The sequence below is a fragment of the Mobula birostris genome, chromosome 7 (genome assembly GCF_030028105.1).
Source record: "Mobula birostris isolate sMobBir1 chromosome 7, sMobBir1.hap1, whole genome shotgun sequence".
Classification (NCBI taxonomy): Eukaryota; Metazoa; Chordata; class Chondrichthyes; order Myliobatiformes; family Myliobatidae; genus Mobula; species Mobula birostris.
In genome coordinates, this window is record NC_092376.1 from 6770275 (window position 1) to 6786859 (window position 16585).

The 16585-nt window shown below is 44.2% G+C and overlaps 1 protein-coding gene across 4 annotated transcripts in view; it reads right to left on the bottom strand.

Moving 5' to 3' along the window:
* The window catches only part of LOC140199987 (transmembrane protein 164-like), a 68933-nt gene extending 54984 nt beyond the window's left edge, over positions 1-13949 (bottom strand). For 2 of the 4 annotated variants that reach the window (XM_072262558.1, XM_072262559.1), the window contains exons 1-2: positions 13644-13947; positions 11699-12089 (exon numbers count right to left, since the gene is read on the bottom strand). In XM_072262558.1, the coding sequence (XP_072118659.1) occupies positions 11699-12061 (363 nt within the window). In that variant the 5' untranslated portion in view covers positions 12062-12089; positions 13644-13947. Of the gene's footprint in view, positions 1-11698; positions 12090-13643 lie in introns of all 4 variants that reach the window. The other 2 variants (XM_072262556.1, XM_072262557.1) reach the window with 2 other exon arrangements.
* Positions 13950-16585: the final 2636 nt, after the last annotated feature.

Below are 16585 nucleotides of genomic sequence, written 5' to 3' on the forward strand. Positions count from 1 at the left end.
GAGCCCCTGCTGCCACTGCTGACCACCGCAGTCATCGTGTCTTTGTGTGTAACTGAGTCTCTTGGCTTTGCTTCCACTTTGGAGGAATGGCTCTTCCATGAAGACCGCTTCTGAGAAGACTTCTCCAAACTGTAGAGGGCTGTACTTGGCTTCTAGTGGTTTCTGAGAGTTCAGAGCTGATAGCAGTGCTGGACTTCTTCTGATTTAGATGTGACATCTAAAAAGTTGATGTGTCTCTCATCTGCTACACTCAGTTTCCATAGATGACCACGGCGTTTCTGGTCCCCAACCTTGTCTTGTTTCTTTGTGCTTCTTCAGAAGACCTTGGACACCACATCTCGAAGCTCCTGTCTGCTGCAAAATTTCTGCTTGGGAGAGGCATTGCTGATACAGGATGACAACCTTGTGTCTTGTTGCTATGCTCAGTCTTGCCATGGTGTAAGAATTGATGATTTGAAGGTTAAACTGTCACATCTGCCACAGCCTCACCTTTTAGTCTGGTTGTCCTTCACCTAGTTTGATCCCTCCTACACCCGTTAACGTTTCTGTTTCAGTCAATCAGTTTAATTCATTCATCTCATTATTTCATTGATCATTAGCACCAGTTTGTTATCTTTGTTTGATCATGCACTGGGCTACATACCTACGAAGTAATCAAGCTTTTATTTGAAAAGTGGTCTATTACTTAATATGTTACTTTGATGAAATACAAAAATTTCTCTGTAGCGTTTAATTTTTTGGGAAATGAATGTTTGAAAATCTAAAATTTGCTCTTTGCTACAGACACACCAATGCAGAAGATAAAAAATATATATAAAATAATTTATATAAAAAATCTAGAATGCCTAAGACTTTTGCATAGTACATGTGTGGGAGGGATAGGGAGGGCTATGGTCTGGGTGTGGGTCAATACGACTAGGCAGAATAATAGTTCAGTACAAACTAAAAGGGCCTGTTTCCATGCTCTCTCTATAATTATGACTCTTTGTATCATACATACCTTTTACAGAAAAGCAGAGGGATCTGGGAATACAGGTCCATAATTCCTTGAAAGTGGCTTCACAGGTAGATTTGGGTCATAAAGAGTGTTCTTAGCACATTAGACTTTATAAAGTACTTTCCATAGGGAGGGGAGGAGAAGATGGCTGCACGACGCAGCGCGCGCGGCCGCTCTGAATTGATATTGTATTTGTAAGTAGGTACCGTGCACAATCCTGATTTGATGGAGACAGACATGAGAAGCACGGAGGAACATCTGGAGAAACTTCTGAAATGCCAGCTTCGCTGCTGTTGCTACTGTGCGATCGAGAATCTCCGGAGGGGAAGACCCCGAATCCTCAGCTTTGCCTATTGCCGGGGCCGGGGTCGAAGCGCTCGGCAGAGATGGTGCTCGGTGTTCAGTGTTGGAGGGCTGGTCGGAGGCTCAAAGTTCTCGGACGGACTCAAGAGTCGGCTGTGGTCGGATGCTTCCAGTATGATGCATCAGCAAGTTTGCGGCGCTGGAAGCTCATGGCAGGAAGAGTTTCTCCCTTCTACCGTCTGCATGAGATGATGGGACTTTCAAGAGACTTTGAGACTTTTTTTTTTACTGTGCCCATGGTCTGTTCTTATCAAATTACAGTATTGCTTTGCACTGTTGTAACTATATGTTATAATTATGTGTTATAATTATGTGGTTTTTGTCAGTACTTTTTAGTCTTGGTTTGTCTTATGTTTCTGTGATATCATTCTGGAGGAACATTGTATCATTTCTTAATGCATGCATTACTAAATGACAATAAAAGAGGACTGCATGTCCTCATAATCTAATCTAATCTAAACCAAAGTACTGAGTGCAGGAATTTGGATGTTATGTTGAAGTTGTATAAAGATGTTGGTGAGGCCAAATCTGGAGCATTGTGTGCAGTTCTAGCCACCTAGCTAAAGGAAATATATTAATAAGATTGAAAGAGTCCAGACAAAATTTACAAGGGTGTTGCTGGGACTTGGGGACCTGAGTTATAGGGAAACATTGAATAGGCTCGGACTTCATTCCCTACAGCGAAGGAGAATGAGGGGAGATTGATAGAGGCGTACGAAATTATGAGGGGTATAGATGGGGCAAATGCAAGTAGGCTTTTTCCACTCAGGTTGGGCGAGACTAGAACTACACGCCATGGGTTAAGGATGAAAGGTGAAACGTTAAAAGGGATCATGAGGTGGAAACTCCTTCACTCAGAGGGTGGATGCAAGCTGGATTTCAATGCTTAAGAGAAATTTGTATAGGTACGTGGACGGGAGGGGTATGGAGGAATATGGTCCAGGTGCAGGTAGATGGGACTAGGCAAAATTAGCATGTACTAATAATTGGCTGAAGGGCTTGTTTCTGCATTGTCGTGCTCTATTGGCATGGACATGGTTGGGCAGAGGGCCTATGGCACAATGGAAAATCAAACTAAAAATGTTCTGTGCAATTTGTATGCATTGTACAACTTTGGGATCCATTGTTAATAATTACTCTATCACATGTTCAAATAACAACATTGGATGCAAGCTGATAATGACTTGCTTTCAATTTTAAATATTATTGTAAAATATTAACCAGCAGCTGGTTTAAAATCTCCTCAAGGACATCATTACAGGGCCAAGACATCATTGCAAAAGTTCCTTGGGGCAAAGTACCCTCAGCTGCCAAAATTATCTTTAAGTCCAACGTAAGATTAAATGCACGAACTAGTGTTGATGATTGCATTGTCTTCAATTTCACTTGTCCCGTCTCTGGGACTGAAGCCGAAAACACAGACTTGGTGTGATAAAGTCCCATAGCAGCAGTTTCAACTTTGTCATAACTTGCCTAAAATTGCATATCCAATTTGAATGAAGATGTGATATGCAAAGCAATTAGTAAATCATTAAACAGCACGCTTTGAAAGGGAGAATGCAACTACAGCTGTGAAGATCCCTGCTGCATCTGATGACCCTATGATCTCCATCTCAGAGGCCGATGTTAGGCTGTCTTTAGAGAGTGAACCCTCGCAAGGCAGAATGTCCCAGTGGAAACCTGTGCCAACCAACTAGCGGGAGTATTCAAGGACATTTTCAACATCTCACTGCTACGGGCGGAAGCTCCCACTTGCTTCAAAAAAGGCAAAAATTATACCAGTGCCGAAGAAGAATAACGTGAGCTGCCTTAATGACTATGGCCCAGTAGCACGCACATCGACAGCGATGAAATGCTTTGAGAGGTTGGTTATCTCTAGACTGAACTCCTGCCTCAGCAAGGACCTGGACCCATTGCAACTTGGCCATCGTCACAATAGGTCAATGGCAGATGCAATCTCAATTGCTCTCCACACGGCTTTAGAGCACCTAGACAACACAAACACCCACGTCAGGATGCTGTGCATCGACTATAACTCAGCATTTAATACCATCAATCCCACAATCATGATGGAGGAGTTGCAGAACCTGGGCCTCTGTACCTCCCTCTGTAATTGGATCCTCGGCTTCCTAACCGGAAGACCACAACCTATGCAGATTGGTGATAACATATCCTCCTCGCTGACGATCAACACTGGTGCACCTCAGGGGCGTGTGCTTAGCCCACTGCTCTACTCTCTGTATACACATGACTGTGTGGCTAGACATAGTTCAAATACCATCTATAAATTTGTTGATGATACAACCATTGTTGGTAGAATCTCAGGTGGTGACGAGAGGGCGTACAGGAGTGAGATATGCCAACTAGTGGAGTGGTGCCACAGCAACAACCTGGTACTCAACGTCAGTAAAACGGAAGAGTTGGTTGTGGACTTCAGGAAGGGTAAGACGAAGGAACACATACCAATCCTCATAGAGGGATCAGAAGACTAAAGAGTGAGCAGTTTCAAGTTCCTGGGTGTCAAGATCTCTGAGGATCTAACCTGGTCCCAACATATCGATGTAGTTATAAAGGCGGCAAGACAGCGGCTATACTTTATTGGGAGTTTGAAGAAATTTGGCATGTCAATAAATACACTCAAAGACTTCTATAGTTGTACCATGGAGAGCATTCTGACAGGCTGCATCACTGTCTGGTATGGAGGGGCTACTGCACAGGACCGAAAGAAGCTGCAGAAGGTTGTAAATCTAGTCAGCTCCATCTTGGGTACTAGCCTACAAAGTACCCAGGACACCTTCAGGGAGCGGTGACTCAGAAAGGCAGCGTCCATTATTAAGGGCCTCCAACACCCAGGGCAGGCCCTTTTCTCACCGTTACCATCAGGTAGGAGATATAGAAGCCTGAAGGCACACACTCAGTGATTCAGGAACAGCTTCTTCCCCTCTGCCATCCGATTCCTAAATGGATATTAAATCTTTGGACACTACCTCACTTTTTAAAAAAATATACAGTATTTCTGTTTTTGCACATTTTTTAAAATCTATTCAATATATGTAATTGATTTACTTGTTTATTTATTATTATTTTTATTTTATGTATTAGTTTCTCTCTCTGCTAGATTATGTATTGCATTGAACTGCTGCTGCTAAGTTAATGAATTGCACATCACATGTCGGTGATAATAAACCTGATTCTGTGCAAAAAGTTTCTTTCCAATCTTCAAATTCAACTTCATTGTCATCTGACTGTACATATATTCAACCAAATGAAACTACTTTCCGCTGGACCATAGTGCACCCACAAAACACATATCACACACAGCACATAAAACAAAATATGACCACAAATAAGTTAATAAAATAGAATTCGAAGTCCATGTAGTGTACAGTGCAGGTAAACAGGATGAGGGGTCTCATTCACCCAGCTTGTACTCCTTTCCTTCTCCCCACCTTCTTATTCTGGCTTCTGCCCCCTTCCTTTTCAGTCCAGATGAAGGGTCTCAGCCCAAACCATTGACTGCTGCCTGTCCTGCTGAGTTCCTCCAGTACTTTGTGTGTTTTGCTCTGGATTTCCAGCATCTCTTGTGTATCTATCCCTACTAGTTTTTCTTCTTCTTAAGTCCTTCAACCCTGCTGGGGCAGAGGCTGCTGACAGCAACTCACCTGAGTCCTCTGTCACAGGCCAAAGGTCAATCAGCCCTAGGCTTCCGTCTCCCGGCATGTCCCTTCTGGGCAAAGATCATTCCTCACCTAGGGCTGAGATCTATGGAGCTTCTGTTGGCATTTCCGTGGCTCCGGATTTTTACAGGCTAACCCAATGCCCGACCCTTCTCCTTTCACAGCCAGGCTTGGGACTGTCCATGGTGGAGTTATTTGTAGCACTGCTTTTAGAGATCTAATAGCGTGAACCCCCTTGTTCCGAGTACTTTCTAATCTCCTCAGTTCATTCAATGTACCTGAGCTTTGCAGCATATGTCAGCTCATATTTTTCGGGATTCAATTCCAGACATCCCACCTCTCCCGGAACTTCTGGGAGTCTCCCGCATATTAATAGTGGCTCCCTGATGCCTGCAAATTATATACAATATCACGGAAATCAATTTTTTTGAGAGCGAGCGAGACAAAAGCAAGCGAGAGTGCGCGAGCGACCACAAGAGAGGGCGAGAGAAAGCGCGCCATGGCAGAGTGTTCCAAAAAAAATATAAAACGTACGTCACCCCAGACTACACTAAAGTGTACCCCTGCCTAATAGGGGTCAAAATAATGACAGTGTTGCTCGCTGCACTGTTTGCAACAGTGACTTTTCTATTGCCCATGGTGGGTTAAGACTGTACAAGACATGTTGAGGTGAATTTAACAGGTGTCATTCGTTCATTAGCATAGCTAACGTTATTTAAACTGACTGGCCAGCTGCTAAGGAGCTACTGTATTGCAGACATCCCACCTCTCCCGGGAGTCTCCCACAAATTGATGGTGCTACCTCCCTGAAATGAGTTTTTGCAGGGTGGAATGTCTGCAATTCTATCTGTCTCCTTTCTGCTCACCATATCAGCTCATAATACTGTTCTGTCATTGTCAACCAGTCTCCTCGCCATCAAAGATCAAGGATCAGCTTTATTCACCAGATACATTTACGTGGATTAGGAAATAGCTGTGGTGTGCTGGTCAGGGTGTGACATGCAACAGAGTAACAACATTCAACCTTCATGCAGATTAAAGAATTCTATAAAAATAAGTTACAAGTACAGACATGAAATAAAGTGTGCACAAAATACACAAATGACTATAAGCACTTACAATGCAAATGCCATTAGAAAAAAGTGGTTTAAAGTGTTTACAGTGCAGTAACCAAAGTAATAGATAGAGGGGGTGGGGGATAACTTGAATGGTTGATCAGATCAAAGGTTGAATTTGAAACTGAATGTTTAAAGTGCAAGTAAAATATTTTTAAAAGAATTATCCTGTTATTTAGAACTTTCTGTTTGCATGTCACTTTACTCGGGAGGGAAAAAAAACTAAAAGCAGATGTGTTTCTCTCTTTGCAGGGTTATAACTTATGGATAGTTGGAACATCCAGCTACGTCACTGCCTAGTTTGGAAACTGCACTGTGGCGGCCAGGAAGACCCCACAACGAGGAGTCAAAACTGCCCATTGCATTACCAGCACCAGCCTGACCACCGTCAAGGACAGATACAGAAAGGTGCTGGAAAAGAGCCAGTAACATCATGAAGGATCCCACACACCCACTTCACGGGCCGTTTGTCCCACTCCCACCAGGGAGGAGGCTACGTAGCACCCACACCAGGACCACCAGACTCATAAACAGGTACTTCACCCCCCCAGCAGTAAGGCTGATCAACACCTCCAGCCACTATCTTCACCACTACTTTATAATTTTCTGTCAGTCACCTTACGTAGACACTCCTGTGCCTAGCGTCACTTTATGGACATACAATCAACCTCTGTATGTATGTGTGTGCATATATAAGCTATCTCATGTATTTATATTTATTGTGTATTTTATTACAGTGTTCTTTATCTTTTGTGCTATTTGTGATGCATCGGATCTGGAAAGGCCTGTTCTGTGCTGTATCTCTAAATAAATTTTTGAAATAAATGAATAAAAATAAACATTTAATTTAGAGCAGCAAGGCTCCCAACACTAATCTCTGTGATACACAGAGCGTAGAAACAGGCCCTTCGGCCCATCTGATCCATACTGACCAAGATTCCCATCAAAACTCCTCCCATATGCCCGCATTTGGCCAAGGGCAGAACAGTGGTTAGCTCATCAGGGCATTGGTTTTTAGATTAGATTAGATTATGAGGACACACAGTCCTCATTTATTGACATTTAGTAATGCATGCATTAAGAAATGATACAATGTTCCTCCAGTATGATATCACAGAAACACAAGACACACCAAGACTAAAAAATTGACAAAAACCACATAATTATAACATATATTTACAACAGTGCAAAGCAATACCGTAATTTGATAAAGAACAGACCATGGGCACGGTAAAAAAAAGTCTCAAAGTCTCTCGAAAGTCCCGTCATCTCACGCAGACGGTAGAAGGAAGAAAAACTCTTCCTGCCATGAACCTCCAGCACCGCAAACTTGCCGATGCAGCACCCTGGAAGCACCCGACACAGCCGACTCTTGAGTCCGTCCAAAAACTTCGAGCCTCCGACCAGCCCTCCGACACCAAGCACCGAGCACCATCTCTGCTGAGCGCTTCGACCCCAGCCCCGGCAACAGGCAAAGCCGAGGATTCGGGGCCTTCCCCTCCAGAGATTCTCGATCGCACAGTAGCAGTGGCAGCGAAGCAGGCATTTCAGAAGTTTCTCCGGATGTTCCTCCATGCTTCTCACGTCCGTCTCCATCAAATCAGGATTGTGCACGGCATCCTACTTACAAATACGATATCATTTACCGGAGAGGCCGCGCGCGCTGTGTCGCGCCGCCATCTTCTCCTCCCTCCACCAGGCCATGATGCAACCAGTTAGGAAACTCTCCACAGTGCACCTATAGAAGTTTGTTTGAGGCTCTGGTGACTTTTTGTCCAGCTGATCAAGATTCCCTCTGCAATTTCATCATGTATTCATTTAGAAGTAAGCATGGAACAGGCCCAACCAGCTGCACAACCCAGCAAAGCAGCAATTTAACCCCAGCTAAAGCACAGGACAATTTACAATGCCAGTTGACCTACTAACCAGAATACCTTTGGACTGTAGGAGGAAACCAGAACACCCAGAGGAAACTCATGCGTAAACCGGAAGAAATTACCGACTCCTTGCACTGGACACCAGAATTGAACTCGGAACTCCAACGGTAACAGCGTTGCATTAGCCGCTGCGTTCACTTTTCTTAAAACCTTCTTCATGAGGCCCCCTCTTGGTCGGGATCGACTAATGGATGTTGCGCCCTAGCTGCCTACGTGATACATGAGTCAGGGCAGTACAATACGGAGAGCAAGCTGTTGCCCGTGCAGTAGGCTCCCTCTCTCCAAAGGAACAGCATAGATCGATACGGTTTGGTACCAGCAGCATTGCGGGAGCTGCCAGTCAGCCTCTTACACAATGTAGGCTTGCCTTAGGGACTCCAGCTCTGGACTTTTCCTCGGAATTTACTCCCAAAGCCTTCCTCATGAGTGGATATAGCCACAAGGCAACTGAGATTTGAGATCAGAGTTTTCCTTCACCTAGATGAGCTGCCAACCACAGCTGATGAGCCCCGTCTGCCCGAGGTGACTGGTTCTAAGGCACCAGTAACCTGCCTTTGCCCCTTCTCCCGTCAGTAGAAACAGTTCTGCTGGGCTTAATCACTAAGCCACACATGAAGGCCAGGAGCTGGCCTTGGTTGTCAGAGGCTGTTTGAGACACTGCCATTGGGAGCACCAAATAGGTAGTTGGAAGCTTACTTTCACTACCACTCCCAGCTATGACAACCTTAAGGAATTCAACAAAATCTTTCTTCACAAACTATCATATCACCTATTTTAGAATAATTTGATTAGATTAGCTGTTATATGTATTGTATAGTGAAATCTCTCTGAATGTAAACAAAAGAGAAGGTTGTTGACTTCAAGAGGACACGGAGCGACCACTCTCCGCTGAACATCGACAACTCCTCCGTAGAGATCGTTAAGAGCACCAAATTTCTTGGTGTTCACCTGGCGGAGAATCTCACCTAGTCCCTCAACACCAGCTCCATAGCGAAGAAAGCCCAACAGCATCTCTACTTTCTGCGAAGGCTGAGAAAAGTCCAGCTCCCACCCCCCACCCTCACCACATTCTACAGAGGTTGTATCAAGAGCATCCTGAGCAGCTGCATCACTGCCTGGTTCGGAAATTGCACCATCTCGGATCGCAAGACCCTGCAGCGGATAGTGAGGTCAGCTGAGAAGATCATTGGGGTCTCTCTTCCCGCCATTACAGACATTTACACCACACGCTGCATCCGTAAAGCAAACAGCATTATGAAGGGCCTCACGCACCCCTCATACAAACTCTTCTCTCTCCTGCCATCTGGCAAAAGGCACCGAAGCATTTGGGCTCTCACGACCAGACTATGTAACAGTTTCTTCCCCCAAGCCATCAGACTCCTCAATACCCAGAGCCTGGACTGACACCAACCTACTGCCCTCTACTGTGCTTATTGTCTTGTTTATTATTTGTTGTAATGCCTGCACTGTTTTGTGCACTTTATGCAGTCCTGGAATAATACCAGAAGAGATGAAAAAAGTCAGTATTTATCACTCTTCCTAAGAAACCTGGAGCAATAGAATGTGAATTATATAGGGCCATAAGTTTAATGAGTCATATCACCAAGATACTTCTAAGAATTTTGATGACAAGAGCTAAAAGTAAGATACAAGCTGAAATAGGCAAAGAACAATGTGGCTCTGTGAAAGACAAAGGTACAAGAAATGCAATATTGATGTTAAGGATACTATCAGAACGAGCTATTCAAGTGCAAAAAGATTTGTTCGTTTGTTTTATCGACTACACAAAAGCATTTGATAAAGTGAAGCACAATAAGGTATTTGAAATTTTACAGAAAACTTTAGATCTAGATTTAAAAGACTTCCGCCTAATCAGAAATCTGTACTGGGAACAAACTGCCGCTGTAAGAATAGATGGAGAAGTGAGTCAGTTTATGAAAATCAAGGGAGGCGTTAGACAAGGGTGTGTTTTCTCCCCTGATTTATTTAATGTGTACAGTGAAACAATATTACAAAAAATAAAGAGACACCTTGGGAATCAAAGTTGGCGGTGAAAACATCAATAATTTCAGATATGCAGATGACACTGTGTTAATTGCAAGTACGGAGGAAGAACTACAAAGCCTAATTGATATAATTGTTGAAGAAAGTGCAAAAATGGGTCTATCTATCAATTGCAAAAAGACAAAATGCATGGTGATATCCAAAAAGAAGGAGAATTCTATCTGCAGGCTGAGAATAAACGGGGAAGACATAAAACAAGTACAGAACTTTTGCTACTTAGGAAGCTGGGTGACATCAGATGGTAGGTGCAATATGGACATCAAAAGAAGAATAGGGATGGCAAAAGACACCTTTACGAGAATGAAGAGTATACTGACCAATACTAAACTAGGCATGCCAACCCACCTCACAGTACTGAAATGTTACATTTATGCAGTTATGTTATATGGCTCAGAATGTTGGACAATATCTAGTAACATGAGGAAACGAATTGTAGCAGCAGAGATGTGGTTTTTGAGGAGGATGCAAAGAATATCATGGACAAAACGAATATCTAACGAGAATGTCATGAACAGAGCAAACACAAAAAGAGAAATAATGTATGAGATCATGAAAAGGCAACGTAATTTCATTGGACATGTGATTAGGAAAGAGGAGTTAGAATGCACGGTAATTATGGGAAAGATTGAAGGGAAGAAAGCAAGAGGAAGACAAAGACAAATGATGATGAAGACAGCAGCCAGAGAACTGGAAATGAATACCAATGAATTGATCCACTTGACCCGAAACAGGAGTATGTGGGCCATGGCAGTCAAAGCTCAAACTGGGCATGGCACCTGATGATGATGATGATAGTGATGATGATGATGATGCAGTCCTGGGTAGGTCTGTAGTCTAGTGTAGTTTTTGTGTTGTTTTACATAGTTCGGTGTAGTTTTTGTATTGTTTCATGTAGCACCAAGGTCCTGAAAAACGTTGTCTCGTTTTTACTGTGTACTGTACCAGTAGTTATGGTCGAAATGACAATAAAAAGTGACTTGATTTAGCTTGAAATGTGCCATTTGCGTCAACAACCAACGCGGTCCGAGGATGTGCTAGGGGCAGCCTGCATGTGTCACCATGCTTCCGGTGACAACACAGCACACCCACAACTTACTAACCCCAACACCATATGACATAGGAGCAGAATTAGGCCATTCAGCCCATCGAGCATGTTCCACCATTCCTTCATTTATTATCCCTCTCAACCCCATTCTCCTGCCTTCTCCCCAGTAACCTCTGATGCCCTAACAAATCAGGAACCTATCAGTCTCCACTTTAAATATATGAAATCTCCTCCACAGATTCACCACTCTCTGGCTCAAAGGATTTCTCCCAATCTCTGTCTAAATAGACACCCCTCTTTAGGAATGTCAGAACACCCAGAGGAAACCTATGTCGGAGATCCTTACAAACAGCGGAGTTAATTGAACCCGGTCACTGGCACCATAAAGCATTACTCTAACCACTACACCACCATGCCACCCACACCTACTAACCATGCCTTGTCCAATCTCATCCACTTAAAAGTTAGGCATGATAAGAAGGAGGAATAGTTGAACTCACCTGGAGGGCTGTGACCACGTGGCAAGGGTTTAGTAAATAAATGAGGGTTTTCGACGCACACTTGAACCCAATTTCTAAGCCAAAGGTCAAACACAGGGCGGCCTGCAGAATGTTCCTGCCCAGTGTCTCATGATGTTCCTGCGATGAGCCACTGAGGTTCCAATGCTCCCGGAATCCGTCTCCGATCTTCTCATAGGCCACCACGATCTGAAGCAAGGACACGGCCACCATGATGACTGATTCTAGCACTCGCTGCCTAACCGAGAGGAAAGCAGTGCACTCCGGCCCGCCGTTGCCCGTGATATTGGGGTCCACCCCGCCGTAGACAATGTCCAAGAAGTGACTTAGGTCCACTCTGGCCATTGTCACTCAGGGGAACCTCCAAACACAACTACAAGAGCAAGAGAGAGATTCTTTGTTACTGGTTTAAATGTCACCTCTTCTAAAAGTATCTTCCTTCTAAAGATCTCTTCCAGAAACGAAAGAAACTGTCAGAGCTGATCCCACTGACACCCCTCAGTCTTCATTCAGCTAATAGGATTTACCTGCCACTCATTCCAAACACATTGCCTGCAGTTTATTTAACCCCAGTTCTCAACCACAGTCCTTGTTCACTCACCTGTAGCCTATTTAAACCCAGTTCACAGCCACAGTCCTCGTTCACTCACCTGCAGCCTATTTAACGCCAGTTCTCATCCACAATGCTCGTTCACTCACCTGCAGCCTACTTAACCCCAGTTCTCATCCACAGTCCTCGTTCACTCACCTGCAGCCTACTTAACCCCAGTTCTCATCCACAGTCCTCGTTCACTCACCTGCAGCCTACTTAACCTCAGTTCTCATCCACAGTCCTCATTCACTCACCTGCAGCCTATTTAACCCATTCTCATCCACAGTCCTCGTTCACTCATTGAACCAGCTGGCCAGTTGCTCCCAGCTTTCACCCTCCAGGTCTAAAGTTGACCTTGTTGTGTTTAATTTCTGTTCTCTGTTGTTATGTGCCCCTAGGTGTCTTGTTATTTGAGGTCTATTATTAAAGTTATTGTTCACCACTGAATCATCGCCACTGCTCTACTTTATATCAAGTCTTCTCTACATTCCCTGACAGAAACTGGGACTCAAATCGCAAAATAATCCCCCCTAAAAATTAAAAATCTGAATTAATATAATAATCTGACATCCTTCAGAAAGGAATCTCACAGATACCAAAATAATTGGAGCTAAGACTACAAAATAATATCCTTAAAAATGAAAATTTTGAATTAGAATAAAAAATCCAATTTCCTTCAGAAAGAAATCTATCAGAAATTAAAAATAACTGAATCTCAAACCCCAAAGTAATTCCCTTAAAAATTAAAATAAAATCTGAATTGTATAAAAATCCGACTTCCGTCAGGAAGATCTCTCCCAGAAATGAAAGAAACGATGCCCCAAACCACCATAAAAAATTCGGAATTAGCTTAAAAACCCAACTTTTTTTTTAACAATTTCCCAGAAATTAAAAAGAAAGGTGGGGCCCAAACCATAAAATAATCCTTCAAAAATAAATAAATTGTAGTAGTATAAAAATCCAACTTCCGAAAAGATCTCTCAGAAAATTTAAAAACGGACACAACCCACAAAATAATTCCCTTTCCTTAAAAAAAGAACGATACGAATTAATATAAAACTCCCAATTTTCGCCAGATCCCATGGTGCATAAGTAATGACATCTAAGGTTAAATCTCTCTGTCCCATAAGTATTTAATGCTTCTGTCTCCCACTAGGAATTCCACAAAGTTTCCCAGTCTCCCGGTCAGAAATTTAAAAAGCTTCGGGCTTAGAAGTTACTAGTCTAATACAAAAATAGGAAGCTGCAGACCGTATTAGAGGGATCTTCCCTGTAGCAGGCGAGGCGCTGGTGAAAACACACCGCCCTGTCTCTGCAACCTGTCCGCTCACTCACCTGTCTCAGCCCGAGTCCCCGCGTCACAATCGCCGGCAGCCTGGCCAACGCGGGCGGGGTAAATGGAGGCGTCCCCCCAGCCGACAGGTCCGCTTCCAGCCCCAGCGCCTTCCTCCCACCCCTCCCTGGTCAGAGGAACCGTCGCCACTCCCCTTAAACTGGCTTCGCCTTTTCACAAGACGTTCAACGTGGATTGGATTTCCTGCTTCATTGTAGCGAATCTCTCCTCCCTTCCTCCCTGTCTCTCACACACTCTCTCTTTCTTTCTCCCTCCCTTCCTCTCTGTCTCTCACACACTCTCTCTCTTTCTCCCTCCCTGTCTCACACACTCTCTCTCTTTCTCCCTCCCTCCCTGTCTCTCTCCCTCCTTCCTCCCTCTTATGCACTCTCCCTCTCCGCCACTCTCTTCCTTCTCTCGTCCTCCTTTTATCGCTCTCTCCCCTTTCTCCCTTCCCTCTCCCCCTCTCTCACTTTCCCCACTCTCTCTCCCTCCCTTTCCCCACTCTCTCTCCCTTTCCCCACTCTCCCTCTCTCTCACACACACATTCCCTCCCTTCCACTCTTCTCTCTCTCCTCCCCTCCCGCTCTTTTGCGGTTGACGTTCCCTAGTCTTTGTCTCGATCGCCGGCCCTGTGTTCCAGGATCTCCCCGGGGCACCGAGCAACAGGCGAGGCGATTTAGGCGGCTTTTCTTCCTCTCTCTGTGGCCTCCGCTGTAAATAAACATTCCCAACAGAAAAGCATTCATTTAACGTAGGTCCCATTTCCTTTTTCCGTAACAGAAACCTTTCCCCACTGCCAAAGCAGCCACGTTTACTTTTTTTTGTTGATGGAGCCTTTTTCTTGTCTCCTACCGGTAGCAGCTCTTAAATTTTATTTTCAATATATATTTCTTGTCAGCTCAATCCCCTGCCTATTCCTGACATTTTCATTACTCCATGATAAATGTGGCTAAAACCAGGGGTGGGGGCGTAATGTTAAGGTGATTGGAGGAAAGTATAGGGGGGATGTCAGATACAGTAAGTTTTTTTTACACGGAGAGTGGTTGGGCGGGTGTGAAACGCCCTGCCAAGGGTGGTGGGAGAGGCAGATACATTAGAGACATTTAAGAGACTCTGAGATAAGCACATGGATGATAGGAAAAAAGAGGGTTTTGAACATGGGTGATAGAAAAGTGGAGTGTTATGTGGGGGGGGAGATGAGATTGATCTTGGTGTAGGTTAGAAGGACGGCACAATATTGTGGGCCGAAGGGCCTGTACTGTTCTATGTTCATCTCTCTAAAGCATGTACCAGCTGGTGAAAATTACCCAGGAATTCTTATTCATTTATTTATTTAGCAATACAGCGCGGAGTATGCTCTTCTGCCCCTTTGAGCCATGGTGCCCCCACAAACCCCTACTAGCCCTAACCTAATCACAGGACGATTTGCAATAGCCCATTAACCTACCTGGTTCGTCTTCGGACTAGAGGAGGAAACCAGAGCACCCGGAGGAAATCCACGCATTCCACTGGGAGGACATAGGGAGACTCCTTAGAAAATGGCGCTGGAATTAAACCCCTGAACGCCCGAGCTGTAATAATGCCGCACTAACGCTACACTACCATGGCGCATTAATCTCATTTTTCTTTTCACTGTTAAAAGAATAAGTACCTCATTGATGACAGTGTGAGGGATCTGCTTCTCCTTACCTTTGCAATGGTGTTTGATGTTCCAGACTTATAAAATTATGAGGTACAGACAGTCAGAATTCTGTTCCTAGTTCAAAGTTCAAAGATCAAAGTGAATTTATTATCAGAGTATATATATGTGCGTGTGTGTGACCATATACAACCGTGAAATTCATTTCCTTGTAGGCATACTCAATAAATACGAGTGGCAGGGTGGAGATACATCTTTACCAAAGGAGGTGTAGGGCACGCCTTCCCTCTACTAGCCTGCAGGTTATCTTTGGGCAAGATGTAGCACCTGCATAGCAACACCCCCTCCCTCGCCACCCGATCAAAGTCATGTGTAGACCTGAAATTAGAAACAAAAGAGACCGAGCCTCCCTCACGTGCTGTTCTTATGCACCCGAGGTGCCCGGAACTGGAAATTGGTGCAAGCCAGCCAATGGGAAAGAGTGGCCACATCCTTTGAAAAGGCCAATCAATGACTGGCAAAGAAGCCAACTCCTCACGTAACAGGAACGCCCCCAGCATATCCTTGGGTTTGTTGGTTGCTAATGCAAATAAGTTCATAAAGCACAAGAGCAGAATTAAGCCATTCAGCCCATCAAGCATGTGCCATTCCATTATGGCTGATTTATTATCCCTCTCCATCCTAATCTCCTGCCTTCTCCCTGTAACTTCTGACCTCCTGACTAATAAAGAACCTATCAACCTCCACTTTAAATATACCCAGTGACTCGGCCTCCACAGCCGACTGTGGCAATGAATTCCACAGATTCACCACCATCTGGCTAAAAAAAAAAATCATCCTCTTCTCCATTCTAAATGGGTGCATTTTACAAGGGACACAAGAGATGTGTCAAAGTACATGTGATAAATAAATCTGAATCTGAATTCGATGGGCAGTCAGTAAATCCCAACTTCTGGTTTCTTCACTAAATTAAGTCACTGAACATCTGGCAGCTGTGGCTTCAGCTTGCAAGGTTGTAACATCTGGAATTGGTTCCCCAGTCCATCCTGCCTCTCTCTTCTTGAAGATGGTTCTTAAAAATGCTCCTTTGTCCTAAGTCTTTCATCCATCTAAATCTTATAGGAGCAGAATTAGGCCATTTGGCCCATCCAAACAGTTCTGCTATTTCAATATGGCTGATCCATTTCCCTCTCAGCCCCATCTCCTGCCTTCTCCCCATAACCCTTCATGCCCTGCCTGACTAATCAAGAATCTATCAACCTTTCCTTAAATATACCCAATGACTTGGCCTCCACAGCCACT